General features: G+C 42.0%; 1 protein-coding gene and 1 long non-coding RNA gene across 6 annotated transcripts in view; one reads left to right on the forward strand and one right to left on the reverse strand.

Annotated features, from left to right (window-relative positions):
• The window catches only part of smox (spermine oxidase), a 17,981-nt gene extending 4,151 nt beyond the window's left edge, over window positions 1–13,830 (forward strand). Inside the window, exons 2-8 of one of the 5 annotated variants that reach the window (XR_009654331.1) lie at window positions 1,463–1,697; window positions 1,872–2,098; window positions 6,211–6,384; window positions 8,003–8,702; window positions 10,760–10,920; window positions 12,362–12,447; window positions 13,565–13,654. Coding sequence is in view for 3 of the 5 variants with exons in the window: in XM_060917182.1 (XP_060773165.1) it covers window positions 1,490–1,697; window positions 1,872–2,098; window positions 6,211–6,384; window positions 8,003–8,702; window positions 10,760–10,920; window positions 13,565–13,711 (1,617 nt within the window). In the remaining 2 variants the exon portion in view is untranslated. Of the gene's footprint in view, window positions 1–1,462; window positions 1,698–1,871; window positions 2,099–6,210; window positions 6,385–8,002; window positions 8,703–9,631; window positions 9,805–10,759; window positions 10,921–11,291; window positions 13,514–13,564 lie in introns of those variants that run through there. The other 4 variants (XR_009654332.1, XM_060917182.1, XM_060917183.1 and 1 more) reach the window with 4 other exon arrangements.
• LOC132883490 (uncharacterized) lies at window positions 2,566–2,943 on the reverse strand. The gene is made up of 2 exons (XR_009654333.1): window positions 2,783–2,943; window positions 2,566–2,656 (listed from the first exon to the last, which is right to left on the reverse strand). It is a non-coding gene; the product is annotated as an uncharacterized LOC132883490 (long non-coding RNA).
• Window positions 13,831–14,094: the final 264 nt, after the last annotated feature.

Consider the following 14,094-nt stretch of genomic DNA (forward strand, 5'->3'; position numbering starts at 1 on the left):
GTGAAAATCCATGTCTGATTGTGACTCAGTCAGCTTTCAGTTCTTTGCTGGAAAGAGGCCTGTAATAAGGTCAATATTTGCAGGAAGTGATGTTTTAGTGGTTTTTATGTCTTCCTTACTGCTGAACATCTTAAGCCACATCCTCAGCAGTCTCTAAAAGTTGAACTTTTCACTCCTTGTTTGTCACGCTCAGCGTCTACACAGGAACTGCACATGACACGGATGTTGTGCATCAGTTCCTTCTGTGTCACACCTGGTTCTCGTTGAGAAATCGAGCTCACTAACATTGGATTTCAAGTGTTTTTTTTTTTTTTTTCTTAGGAGGCAGACTAATTTGTTTGGCAAGTAATTCACAGTAAACCAAAACCTTGTAGAAGAAACAGAGCCCCATTTTTGACAAATTTGACCACTTTGCCCAATCCAACCTGCCTTAGCCACACAACAGCTACCAACTAGGGAGTTTTTCATGAATTACAGGCCACTTTTAGGTCTGTTTCCCAGAACTTTTCTTGAGTTAAGTCTTTCTGAATCCTTAATTTGTGGAAACATACACATTGGTGGCAAATTTAAGGGGAAAACCCCCAACAACAACGCTAGTCCTGTTTTGCCATGAATCAAACTCTTTATATGTTGGTGTCTGGAGGAAGAACGTTCTTCTCTTGAGGAAAATGGGCTTTTTAAAAATCATTTTTGTGACACACAAAAATAAAACCTTGAATGTTAACTCGAACATACAAATCAGCCCAATGTTCAATCTCTGATTATACATAATTTCCTGTGTTGGTTCTGGAGTTAGTGCTGCTTTAGTCATCCAGGGCTTTATGAAACTGTTGGGTGCCTGTTGATTTATTTCGTCTAGTAGAATAAACCATTATCATGACACGTTCCCAGAGTTGTCTCCGGGGTTTATGTGCTCATAATGTAGCACCTTGGGGTACATGCACTGCCCCATTTGTCATGTTTAAAGGAAAGGTATAAACCTACATAGATTTCTAATGAAAGGGAAGTTTATTCTCAGAGCTCTGTTTAGTCTACCATGTAATAGCACCCTTCAGAGCAGCCTCTGTAATAACACAATTACAGCCTCTGCTTTTTTTGTTTCCAACATCTTCCTTCCTCTGCCTGCCTTATGTCAGGTGTGCCGCTTCCTTTTGGCTCTGTTGAAGCGACTGTGTTTATACACGAGGAACTTTTCATTTCAATAAAAAGAGACATGCACTTTTCTAAATAAATGCTCTGGTGAAGTCAGTAGGACATTATTAGCACATTTTTAGAAGCCTGTTGCTAAATTAAACAGACATCTTAGGCCAAGCAGAAATGTTGTGATTTTGGTTCTAAAAAAGTCTTTCTTCAGAAGCTTTTGTGTTTATCTTTACTTTTTTTGACCCTCTACTTTCAACTAAAAGGATGTTTCATGGTTAAATCTGCTTTTAATCACTTTTCCATCCTTCCATTCTGACAGATCTTTTCAAAGAGGAGCTTGGACGGCATGCAAAGTTGTGAAATATCTTCGGACAGCACAGATGATCCTCTCAGTAGCGGCTTACGCAGGCATCACCAACCGCGAATAGTAGTTATCGGCGCGGGCTTGGCCGGCCTGGCAGCCACCCAAACCCTCTTGGAGAACGGCTTCACCAATGTCACGGTGCTAGAAGCGTCGGACTGCATTGGAGGCAGAGTGCAAAGTGTTCAATTCGGTGAGGCGTTAAACTTACCCTTCAGAAGAATTACCTGAAAGTGTTGCCTTCCTGACTGGAGAGTTTGCTTTCAAAAAACTGCTGTGCTTGTTGTGTTTCTCGGGAAAAATCATTTGAGATGGTGCCAAATGTAACCATTTAAAAAATCTCCCCTTTCTTGTTTTTCCCTCCCAGGTAAAGCTACTTTGGAACTAGGAGCCACCTGGATTCATGGTGCTAACGGGAACCCAATCTACCACCTGGCTGAGGATAATGGACTTCTGGAGCACACTACGGAGGACGAGCGCAGCGTGGGCCGCATCAGCCTCTACGCCAAGAATGGTGTGGCCCATTACCAGACCAACAGTGGCAAGCGTATCCCCAAGGATCTGGTGGAGGAGTTCAGTGACTTGTACAATGAGGTACAAAGGATCAGGGGTCTGGTGTGGTGTGTGTGGAGTTTTTTTTTTCCCCTTCAACTTCATACATACATGAGTGGTCAACTGGCTCAAAAATTGATCAAAACTACGGAAAGAGACATTTTGTATTGATAATCCAGTGCAGTTGGTTGTCCCATGTAGTCCACTGAAACACTTGTTAGTTGTGAGAAAAACTTAGCTTTTGAATAACTGAGGTTTTATCGCATTAAAAATTATTTTTACTTTACCATGAGGTCAGTAAAAGATTAATGCTGACCAGTGGGACAACTCTCCCAGACTCCTTTGCTTTGGAATCATGTCAGTGGATAAACAACACAACATGGTACCTAAGCACCTTCTGTACTGCTCACCTTGCATGTGTGTGTGTGTGTGTGTGTGTGTGTGTGTGTGTGCACGCGCGTGTGTGTATGCGCATGTAGCTACATGATTCAGCAGTAAGCCAAACTCCATTCAAATGAATCCGGGAGCCAGAATATAGCGTCCGAACTCCTGGCACTTTATTGAGCAGCATCTTCATACCCAGAATGAACAGGAGTGAAACTGAAGAATATAAACAAAATACAATGAGTAACATGCATAATCAAATGATATACTACACTGTACATAGCTGCGTATGCATGTGGCTCAGCTAACAATTTAACAACATAATGAGGTTATAAAACGTACTTCACAAAAATACCATTCTTATATCAATTTATGTCCTGTGTTAACCCAGAACTCACAGACAGTGCTTTCGATGGTATAAACAAAAGGAAGGATTGCAACAGATGTTTTAGAGACTGCTCAGCAAAAGATGTGGCTGCATACTAAGATAAAAAAAAATGGTTGACTTCCTGTTCCAGGTCAAAGTGCAGAACTGAAGAAACTGAAAGTTCCAGGAGGGAGTGCTAATTTACCAAAACCATAAAGGCAGAACACCTTCAATTATCAAGACTAATAACCTTTGAGTGTATGTGAATCAAGGCTAAGTAATTCAGTCTCAAGCTCTCAAGTCAAGTATCAGGTCATAAAGTCCAAGTAAAATGCAGAGTTTGAGGCAGGTTCTGAAGCCCAGTTTCCAAATTTCCAAACCAGAGTCCAAATTGAACTCACAATCCAGAGCTCTAAAGTTGAACCAAGTCCAGATTTCCAGCCCGTAGAATCAAAGTCCATAGTCCCAAGCTGTAGAGTTTGACTTGAGTCAAGATTCCCAAGCTGTAGAGACTGACCCAAGTCAAGATTCACAAGCTGTAGAGTCTTGACTCGAGTCAAGAGTCCCAAACTGTAGAGTCTGACTTGTGTCCATAGTCCCAAGCTATAGAGGCTGACTTGAATCAAGATTACCAAGCTGTAGAGTCTAGCCTGAGTCAAGATTCCCAAGCTGTAGAGTCTTGACTCGAGGCAAGAGTCCCAAACTGTAGAGTCTGACTCGTGTCCATAGTCCCAAGCAGTAGAGCCTGACCCAAGTCAAGATTCCCAAGCTGTAGAGTCTGACTCGAGTCAAGAGTCCCAAACTGTAGAGTCTGACTTGTGTCCATGGTCCCAAGCTGTAGAGGCTTACTTGAATAAAGATTCCCAAGCTGTAGAGTCTGAGTTGAGTCCAAGGTCCCAAGATGTGGAATCTAAATCAAGTTCAGAATCCCATACTATATGACCTACAGTGGCATGCAAAAGTTTGGGCACCCTTACTGAAAATGTCTGTTACTGTGAATAGTTAAGTGAGCAGAAGATGAACTGATCACCAAAAGGCACAAAGATAAAGACAACACATTTCTTTTCAGTGTTTTCTGCAAGATTTGTGTATTATTTTTGTTTTGTACAATTGGAGAGTGAAAAAAGATAAGGAACACCATGCAAAAGTTTGGGCACCCCAATACATTTGAGTTCTCAGGTAACTTTTACCAAGGTTCCAGACCTTAATTAGCTTATTGAGCTGTGGCTTGTTCAAATTCTTCATTAGGAAAGGTCAGATGATGCAGATTTCAAAGCTGTATAAATTCTCTGACTCCTCAAACTTGTCCCTAAAATCAACAGCCATGGGCTCCTCTAAGCAACTCCCTTGCATTCTGAATAATAAAATAATTGATGCTCACAAAGCAGGAGAAGGCTACAAGAACATAGCAAAGTGTTTTCAGGTAGCTGTTTCCTCAGATTGTAATGTTATTAAGAAATGGCAGTTAACAGAAACATTGGAGATCAAGGTGAGGTCTGGAAGATGAAGAAAACTTTCTGAAAGAACTGCTCGTTGGATTGCTAGAAAGGCAAATAAAAACCCCTGTTTGACTGCAAAAGACCTTCAGAAAGATTTAGCAGACCCTGAAGTGGTGGTGCATTTTTCTACTATGCAGTGACACCTGAACAAATATGACCTTCATGGAAGAGTCATCAGAAGAAAACTGTTCCTGTGTCCTAGCCACAAAATTCAGCGTCTGAAGTTTGCAAATGAGCATCTAAATAAGCCTGATGCATTTTGGAAACAAGTCCTGTGGACTGATGAAATCAAAATAGAACTTTTTGGCCACAATGTGCAAAGGTATGTTTGGAGAAAGGAGGGTGCCAAATTCCAGGAAAAGAACACCTCTCCAACTCTGAAGCATGGGTGTGGATCAATCATGCTTTGGGGTTGTGTTGCAGCCAGTGGCATAGGGCACATTTCATTGGTCGAGGGAAGCATGGATTCGAATAAATACCAGCAAATTCTGGAAGCAAACATCACACCATCTGTAAAAAAGTTGAATTTAAAAAGAGGATGGGTCCTACAATAAGATGATGATCCAAAACACACCTCAAAATCTCCAATGGAATACCTCAAGAGGCACAAGCTGAAGGTTTTGCCCTGGCCCTCACAGTCCCCTGACCTAAACATCATTGAAAATCTGTGGATAGATCTCAAAAGAGCAGTGCATGCAAGACAGCCCAAGAAACTTGTAGAACTGGAAGCCTTTTGCAAGGATAAATGTGTGAAAAATCCCCCAGGTAAGAACTGAAAGATTATTAGCTGGCTACAAAAAGTGTTTACAAGCTGTGATACTTGTCAAAGGGGGTGTTACTAGGTACTAACCATGCAGGGTGCTTAAACTTTTGCTTCGGGCCCTTTTCCTTTTTTGTCATTTTGAAAATGTAAAAGATGAAAATAAAAAAAAAATTGTTTTTGCTTTAAATATAAAGGGAATGAGTCATCTTTAACTTTATGCCTTTTGGAGATCATTTCATCTTCAACTTGCTTAACTGTTCACAGTTACAGCAATTTTGACCAGGGGCGCCCAAACTTTTGCATACCGCTGTAATTATTTAGAGAATCTCTGGTGTCAGATTGCAGTATGGTGTGTGTGTTTGTGTGTGTGTGGTTGTGTGTATGCACACACATTCACAGGAAGTGGCAACACATTGGAAAGCATGTCTCATCTCATTATCTCTAGCCGCTTTGACGTTTAATATGTTGATGATGCAGTGTTTTTGGCTGACAAATTTTGGTTGTGTATTTATGTGTGTGATCAGTTTTGTGCATCATATATCAATGTTATTAGCTTTAGCAAGCCCTGAGCGTTAGCCTAGCGCATCTTTGTGTGTGTCTTTTTTCAGCAGATTTCTCAATCAGTCTCATGACTGTGCTCTCAGAGGAGCTTTTTCTTCTTGGCTCTCAGAAAAGCGCTATCAAAGCTTATGAGTAAATTTCGCTTTCTAAAGCAGTAACCTCACCTGACCCATAGCTCCATTTTCAGTTCCTGTCTCTCTCTCCGTCTCTTTCTCTCTGATTCTGGCTGCTGGTGTGTGTCACGGCTCAGGCGTGTATGTAATTCAGCAATAAGCCCCTACAGGAAAATTCTCCACAGCTAAACCGCTACGCTATGTGAATGCATTCCACGCAGCTAATGATTTCAAGGCTGTGGGTGATTTGGACTGAAAATCGTCTCGATGATGCAACAAATACTGTATTCATCGTTCTTTTATCTCTGTCCTTTTTCCTTCTCTCTCTTTGTTCTTTTTTTTTTTGCTCTTTGCCTTTTTGTTTCTCTCTTCCTTCCCTGACCCTGTCCATTCTTCTGTCTTTTTCTTTCCTTCCCTTGTCCTTCATCTTTATTACCTTTTGCTCTCTCTCTCTCTTGCTCTCTCAGGTGTACGAGCTGACCCAGGAGTTCTTCCAGAACGGGAAGCCAGTGGGCGCCGAGACGAAGAACAGCGTGGGTATCTTCACACGCGACCTGGTGCGCAAAAAGATCATGTTGGACCCTGACGACTCTGAAAGCACCAAGAAGCTGAAGCTGTCCATGCTGCAGCAGTACCTCAAGGTGGGGTGAAGACTTACGCCTGCTTTACTTTCCGTACTTGTATCATCATTAACAACACATTCACAATACTAATCACACAAACACACGACTGTGAGATTCTGTAACACTCAACCTTACTGATAATAGCTGAAGTTATAGCTCTCTTACGAAAGGTTGTGAAAGTGACGGATACGGCCAGTCAGAGGGAACATCAGTAGTCACAGGAACTGCATGTTTTCTGCTCGTTCTCAATGTATAATGCAGTTTGAACTGGTTTGGACTGGATAAGGCATGTTTACATAGTTAGAAAAATACTCTGACCTTCTTTAGTGTGTTACACGTAGGATTTGTTTCTCTCTCTCTCCTTTTTATGTCTATTTCCTCCATATCTTCGGTTTGTTTGTCAATTGATTTTCTCCTTTCTATCTATCTATCTATCTATCTATCTATCTATCTATCTATCTATCTATCTATCTATCTATCTATCTATCTATCTATCTAATTCTTTTTTTCTTTCTTTCTTTCTTTCTTTCTTTCTTTCTTTTGAAGGCTGTTTACAGATTACTGTGGTCTGCCTTCATGCATGAACATATGTATGAATTACACACACACACACACACACACACACACACACACACACACACACACACAAAGAGCTACGTTTGTGTGCAAAGTGCACCGCAGTAACTCTGCACCTCATCAACCTGATGTAACCTGACTTCACTGGAATATTAATCTCTCTGAAACACTTCCACACCTTGTAGTCTGTGTTCTCCAGCATATTTAAAAAAAAAAAAACCTTCCTTGTCCTCAAAGCACAATACGTCTTTACAAGGTTAAAGTGAAGAGGAATTATAAATAGAGGAACCGAAAGGTGAAATGATTACACCACTGTTTTCACAGAAGAAGTCACAGAGACTCTGTGCTCTACATTCTGTACTCTAGCACATCAGATCTGTCCACGTGGAACTGAGTTTAATCCAACTGCAGCGTTTGCAGTTCCCAGAGTGGCCATATGGGAAGATTATTATAAAAAAAAAAAAATACCGCAGCTTTTATGAATCTAATCACTATTCGCTGTATCTGTAATGTCTGATTACAAGAAGTCTGAAATTCAACGTTTCCTTTAACTGAGAAATGAACAGAAAGCCTGGAGTGTAAAAATATAAAATAATGGATTCTACTAATGTAGAAATTAAACGGTTGTGGTTCTAAATGTATAAAATAAAAGTACAGGTTGCTACAAGAGAGGCATGAAGGAGAAACAGTTATATATTGGGAATAAAACACCCCAAGTTGTGTTGTGCTGTTAGAGGAAAATAATCAATCAGTGACTAATGTGATCCCAGCACATCCTGAACTGTTCTATTCCTCTTACACCATAGCAGCTTGCCAACAGTTGCAATCTTTATTTATTAAATATTAAAGGATGACATGTTGTATTTTTATCCTTTTAGAGATACGTTTCATGTTGAAGAACATCCACGAAACAAGTTCTCACTTACAGTACATTACAGCAGCTAAAAAAGACAAAAAAAAACAACAAAACAATGCAGCTTGTAAACAGTCATGTTATGGAGAAACCCCAAAGATGTGTCTGGAAACTTTGTTGAAAGCTCTGCTGCTGTTGTTTTCTCAGGTGGAAAGCTGTGAGAGCAGCTCCGCCAGCATGGACGAAGTGTCCCTGAGTGAGTTTGGAGAGTGGACGGAGATCCCTGGTGCTCACCACGTCATCCCTGGTGGCTTCATCAAAGTGGTAGAGCTGCTGGCCCAGGACATTCCGAGCCGCGTGCTGCACCTCGGAAAACCTGTCCGCCGCATCCACTGGAACTACAGCGCTCAGGACGCTGAGGGTGATGCCGACCAAGCTGACCACAACCAGGATCAACGACCCAGGTTGGCTCCGGTGCGCGTCGAGTGCAAAGACGGCGAGTGGTTCCTCGCCGATCATGTGGTTGTTACGGTCTCGCTGGGTGTCTTAAAGAAGTCCCACGAGACCATCTTCTCTCCGAGCCTACCCCTGGACAAGGCCCTGTCCATCCAAAAGCTGGGAATCAGCACCACGGATAAGATCTTCCTGGAGTTCTCCGAGCCCTTCTGGAGCCCCGAGTGCAACAGTATCCAGTTTGTGTGGGAGGACGAGGCCAACCTGGAGAACCTGGCTTATCCAGAAGAGCTCTGGTACCGGAAAATCTGCAGCTTCGACGTGCTTTACCCACCCGAACGCTACGGCCACATGCTGAGTGGATGGATCTGCGGAGACGAAGCGCTGCTCATGGAGCGCTGTGATGACGAAACCGTGGCTGAGATGTGCACCGAGCTGCTCCGCAAATTCACAGGTCAGGAACGGGGCGGGGCTTCGAATGATTCATTAACTTGATTATTTGACGTAACATAAATAATTGTGGGCGGCATGGTGGTGTAGTGGTTAGCACTGTCGCTTTATAGCAAGAAGGTCCGGGTTCGAGCCCCATGGCTGGCGAGGGCCTTTCTGTGTGGAGTTTGCATGATCTCTCTGTGTCTGCATGGGTTTCCTCCGGGTGCTCCGGTTTCCCCCACAGTCCAAAGACATGCAGATTAGGTTAACTGGTGACTCTAAATTGACCGTAGGTGTGAATGTGAGTGTGAATGGTTGTCTGTGTCTATGTGTCGGCCCTGTGATGACCTGGCGACTTGTCCAGGGTGTACCCCGCCTTTCGCCTGTAGTCACCTGGGATAGGCTCCAGCTTGCCTGCGACCCTGTCAAACAGGATAAAGTGGCTAGAGATAATGAGATGAGATAAATAATTGTTAATTAAGCTCACTTTTGGACACATATATATCTCATCTTATCTCATTATCTCTAGCCGCTTTATCCTGTTCTACAGGGTCGCAGGCAAGCTGGAGCCTATCCCAGCTGACTACGGGCGAAAGGCGGGGTACACCCTGGACAAGTCGCCAGGTCATCACAGGGCTGACACATAGACACAGACAACCATTCACACTCACACCTACGGTCAATTTAGAGTCACCAGTTAACCTAACCTGCATGTCTTTGGACTGTGGGGGAAACTGGAGCACCCGGAGGAAACCCACGCGGACACGGGGAGAACATGCAAACTCCGCACAGAAAGGCCCTCACCGGCCACAGGGCTCGGACCCAGACCTTCTTGCTGTGAGGCGACAGCGCTAACCAGTACACCACCATGCCGCCTACACATATATATGGTTGGGAAATTTAGCAATTAATCACAGTATGATTAGAACTTCTACCTATCGCATCACACAGGAACATGACTACATCTCACTTCAGATTCCAGCAGGTGTTACTCATTCTCCTGTAAATGCATGCTGACTCACTGCACACCGTCTCCACTCTGGATGTAGACACACGATAGGAGATCACAGTTCAGGGCCTGGAAGTGTTTCATCATTAACTAAGCTGCCCAACATTTCTCCATGGTGAGTCACCAGGTGATACTGACTTCATTCATTCCTACTCTAGTGGGTCTGTTCACCTGGGTGGACATCACACAATCATCAGGGCCATCTGGTGTGTATACGGTAAGAGTGCTTTAGAACTCAGGTTTTCAGCACTCGTGATGTTCGGAGACGCTCCTTTTAGGCATGGTCAATGACTTCTTAAGAATTCTTCTCTCGGCTACCTTGGTGTGGATCGGTGAGAAACCAGCTCCTCGAGTTCAAGTTCTTAGATCATTCCTTCATCAGGTGTCGTGCAAATCAAGAAGTGTTCCTCAGAACTGAATTTCGAATTTAAATGTACAATAATATTTTGTCTATTTATTGGAGCCAGAGAGGTTTTTAGTCATTCCACCAACTTTGCACCAATTTTCATGTAATCTGTTGTTGAATTTCATTTGACAATATTTACAGGAGTGATGAATGTAATAAATAAATAAATAACCACTCTTAAAAAAAAAAAAGGCAGCAAACCCCCTGGGTTCCCCAGACCCCATTTTGAGAAGCATGGTTCCACCTTTTCGTTCTTTTTCTACCAGGTCGGGTTCTTTACTCCAGGTGTTCTCATCCTGTTTGACTTTCTTTCTTCGTGTTTATCAATAAAGCAAAAATCCATAATTTTTGATTCCGTTTCTGTCTCCTTTTTCATTCATTAAGCGAGCAAGTGCTCTGGTTCTTTCGTCGTCCGTGATTCTGCACTGGCATCTGCTCAGAATGAAGCACCATCCCACCAAATCACCATAGCAACATTTATATAACATTACATTACTATCTGGCTGTGCAAAGTATGACTTCTCTCAAAACGCTAAAATGTTCATTATGGATCAGATCAAGACGGTGTGGATGGAACTGTTCCAAATTTGTTTCCGTCTTGTCAACATGCCATCTTTTGTTGTGCTGCTGTCGTTAACCTGATCTTCCTTGTTGTTTCGTGCAGGGAACCAGAACATTCCAAAGCCACGGCGAATCCTGCGCTCGTCGTGGGGCAGTAACCCCTACATCAGGGGCTCGTACTCGTTCACCCGCGTGGGCTCCAGTGGGGGAGACGTCGAGCGACTGGCCGAACCTCTTCCTTACAACAAGAGCTCCAAGGCTCCGGTGAGCGACGCAAAGACTTTTCTGATTTGCGAATAGGTTAGAAACCTTATTTGCCTGCATGTAGCCTTTCAGACTGCTCGCAGAATTAGCTAAAACAATGCCTTATAAAATTTGCTTCAGAAAAGACGTGCAAATTAATATGAATGAAGGGCAGGTATTCAATTTGTAGAAGCCTGTTTCTCGCTATTTGATGAGAAAATACTTGGCATTTTATGAACTGTTTTCCCCCAAAATGATCTCAGTCTCTCAAGCTGACTATTATTAGGGCCTGAGCACCAGAGGTGCATGGCCTCCAGTGTCCACAGGAGGACACTGCACTAAGGTGCAAGGCCCTAAGGATTCTTATCTTCTTCTTCTTCTTCTCCTTCAAGATTTGGCCATCTTTGAGGTGGTTCCCATGGGCAAAAACTCATGAAATTTGGTACACACATCAGTTCTGGCCACCGGTACTCAGGAATGGAGGCTTGGCCCCATGTGTGTCTGGGGGACTCCATAGCGCCCCCACATGTCATTGAGACTTTGGTGCCCCCAGACCAACAAAATTGTAATGTACATTGTATTAGCCATACTCAACAGGAAGTGAGTTATTTTAGTTTTTTTTGCATTTTGGCACGTCTTACATTTTGCCTTTCTCCTCCTAGGCTGTTTGTTGGATTCATGCCAGATTTGGTATACTGAAGGTGCTCGGGCCCTTCATCACCGCTTGTGGCTATATTTCTTCTTATTATTACTGTGTCAAATCAGATTTTCGTTCAGTAAAAGTCTTTGAGAAGATTTTCTTTCCATTTAGGCTGCCTTAGAAACAGACAAACACTGTTGCTCTTCCAGCATTAGTCAGTGTTTTGCTCGCATAAACTAGTAGATACTGAATGTCTGTTTCAGCTTTCCGTTTCACAGGAGTCTCTTTGAGATCCGAAGTCACTGTAGTCACGATCGAGAACAATTAACACACACAGAAACCTCTTTAAATATCTCGCAGAATCAAGTGTTTGTCAGTCTTCACTCTTGCTGAGGAACGTTCTGGTATTTTGTGATTCCTGACAGGAATTTCAGTCAGTGACCTGCTTTAAAGCGACTGGCGGTGTTTATACAGTATACATCTTTGGCTGACAGACGTCACTCAGCACGGACCAGAGTGAGATGATGAGGGTGAACTAGGGATGGATTTCTCTCTCTCTCTTTTATTCTCTCCATTTTCTTCATCCTCACACTGACATACTCGAGCACTTATAGGCAACCTGTGCCTCCAGGAATATGTTCTGTACAGACAGAAATCAGTTTTCTGCTCCTGAAGTGCAGTGCTGAACATAAACACCACCATCTAGGCACAAAATTTCGAACAGTGTGCTCCGTTTAGCTAAAAATTAACAACGAAGCACGTGATTAAAAATACAAAAAGAAACTCTCTAACATAACATGTATTGTACTCTTTTTTCCTCAGATGCCCCAAAAGTGACTAAATTCAATCAACAAAGCATGGAGTTATGAATGATTATGCAAATTTGACACGTCCCCTTGACTCCTGCAGTGAGTTAACTGTTAGCAGTCTAGCTAATATTTTCGCAGCGTTTTCATGTCTCAGTCTTGTGTCATATTCTCAGTGATTTATTGAACAACAGGCAAAATATATTTCCATAGCAATATTGCATGTTACCAGAGCAACCACAATTTTATTTGCTGACATGAAGCATTACCTCTGTGCCTGAAAAAATTTCCAGTTATCACATCATCATTCTTGACTGTGAGACAGGTTCAAGCAGTCAAGCTTATTTTGTGACATCAGAAAAAAGTTAGCTCCGCCCTGAATTAGTTTTATACACTACCGTTCAAAAGTTTGGGGTCACCCAGACAATTTTGTGTTTTCCATGAAAAGTCACACTTTTATTTACCACCATAAGTTGTAAAATGAATAGAAAATATAGTCAAGACATTTTTCTGGCCATTTTGAGCATTTAATCGACCCCACAAATGTGATGCTCCAGAAACTCAATCTGCTCAAAGGAAGGTCAGTTTTATAGCTTCTCTAAAGAGCTCAACTGTTTTCAGCTGTGCTAACATGATTGTACAAGGGTTTTCTAATCATCCATTAGCCTTCTGAGGCAATGAGCAAACACATTGTACCATTAGAACACTGGAGTGATAGTTGCTGGAAATGGGCCTCTATACACCTATGGAGATATTGCACCAAAAACCAGACATTTACAGCTAGAATAGTCATTTACCACATTAGCAATGTATAGAGTGGATTTCTGATTAGTTTAAAGTGATTTTCATTAAAAAGAACAGTGCTTTTCTTTCAAAAATAAGGACATTTCAAAGTGACCCCAAACTTTTGAACAGTAGTGTATATTAGTTTTATTAGTAATATTGAGAACATGTCTTAAATTTGAACATCTAATCGAAGTCTCAGTCTTGATCAGTTATGGATTCTGATTGGTCATTAGGATATGATTAATTTTCTAGAACAGCAGCTCAGACTGTAGCGCTTCCACAAATTACACATTTATTCATGATTAACGCACTCATTTGAATTCGTCATCATTTTGTACACGGTATCGTGCTGTTAAAGAAAATAATCGACTTTGCAGCAGTAACGATGACGGTACGATTAAGATTAATGCACAGTTTATTTTTTCTCTACCAGCCGTTACAGGTGCTGTTTGCTGGCGAGGCCACACACAGGAAATACTATTCCACGACCCATGGTGCTTTGCTGTCTGGTCAGAGGGAGGCAAACCGTCTCATCGAGCTCTACCATGACGTCCTCAATGCAGAAACCACAAAAGCCTAATACGTAATGAAAAAGATGAAATCAAACACAAACCACTAACTCGTGACTTAAAAAACTATGTTTTAATGATTTGTGTGTTCTAAATGAATGAACGTGTGTTAAAAAAAAACAAAACAAAACTAGTAGGGGCATTAAACTAATGACAAAAAATCTTGTTTATACTGTACTTAGATTTACAGATATTTAGATATGACTGAGATGTACTGTACATGGCTGCCAAGTTCGCCGCCGCCCTCTGGTTATTATTTTTCTCTGTTTGTTTGTTTGTTTGTTTGTTTTTTAATCATTAAGTTATACGTTTATAACACATCTGTAATTTAACTTTTTGTAAGTGCCTTCTGTATTTAATGGTGTCCTTTAAAATGAAACACAGTGGCAAAAAA

The sequence above is a fragment of the Neoarius graeffei genome, chromosome 3 (assembly GCF_027579695.1).
Source record: "Neoarius graeffei isolate fNeoGra1 chromosome 3, fNeoGra1.pri, whole genome shotgun sequence".
NCBI classification, from domain to species: domain Eukaryota; kingdom Metazoa; phylum Chordata; class Actinopteri; order Siluriformes; family Ariidae; genus Neoarius; species Neoarius graeffei.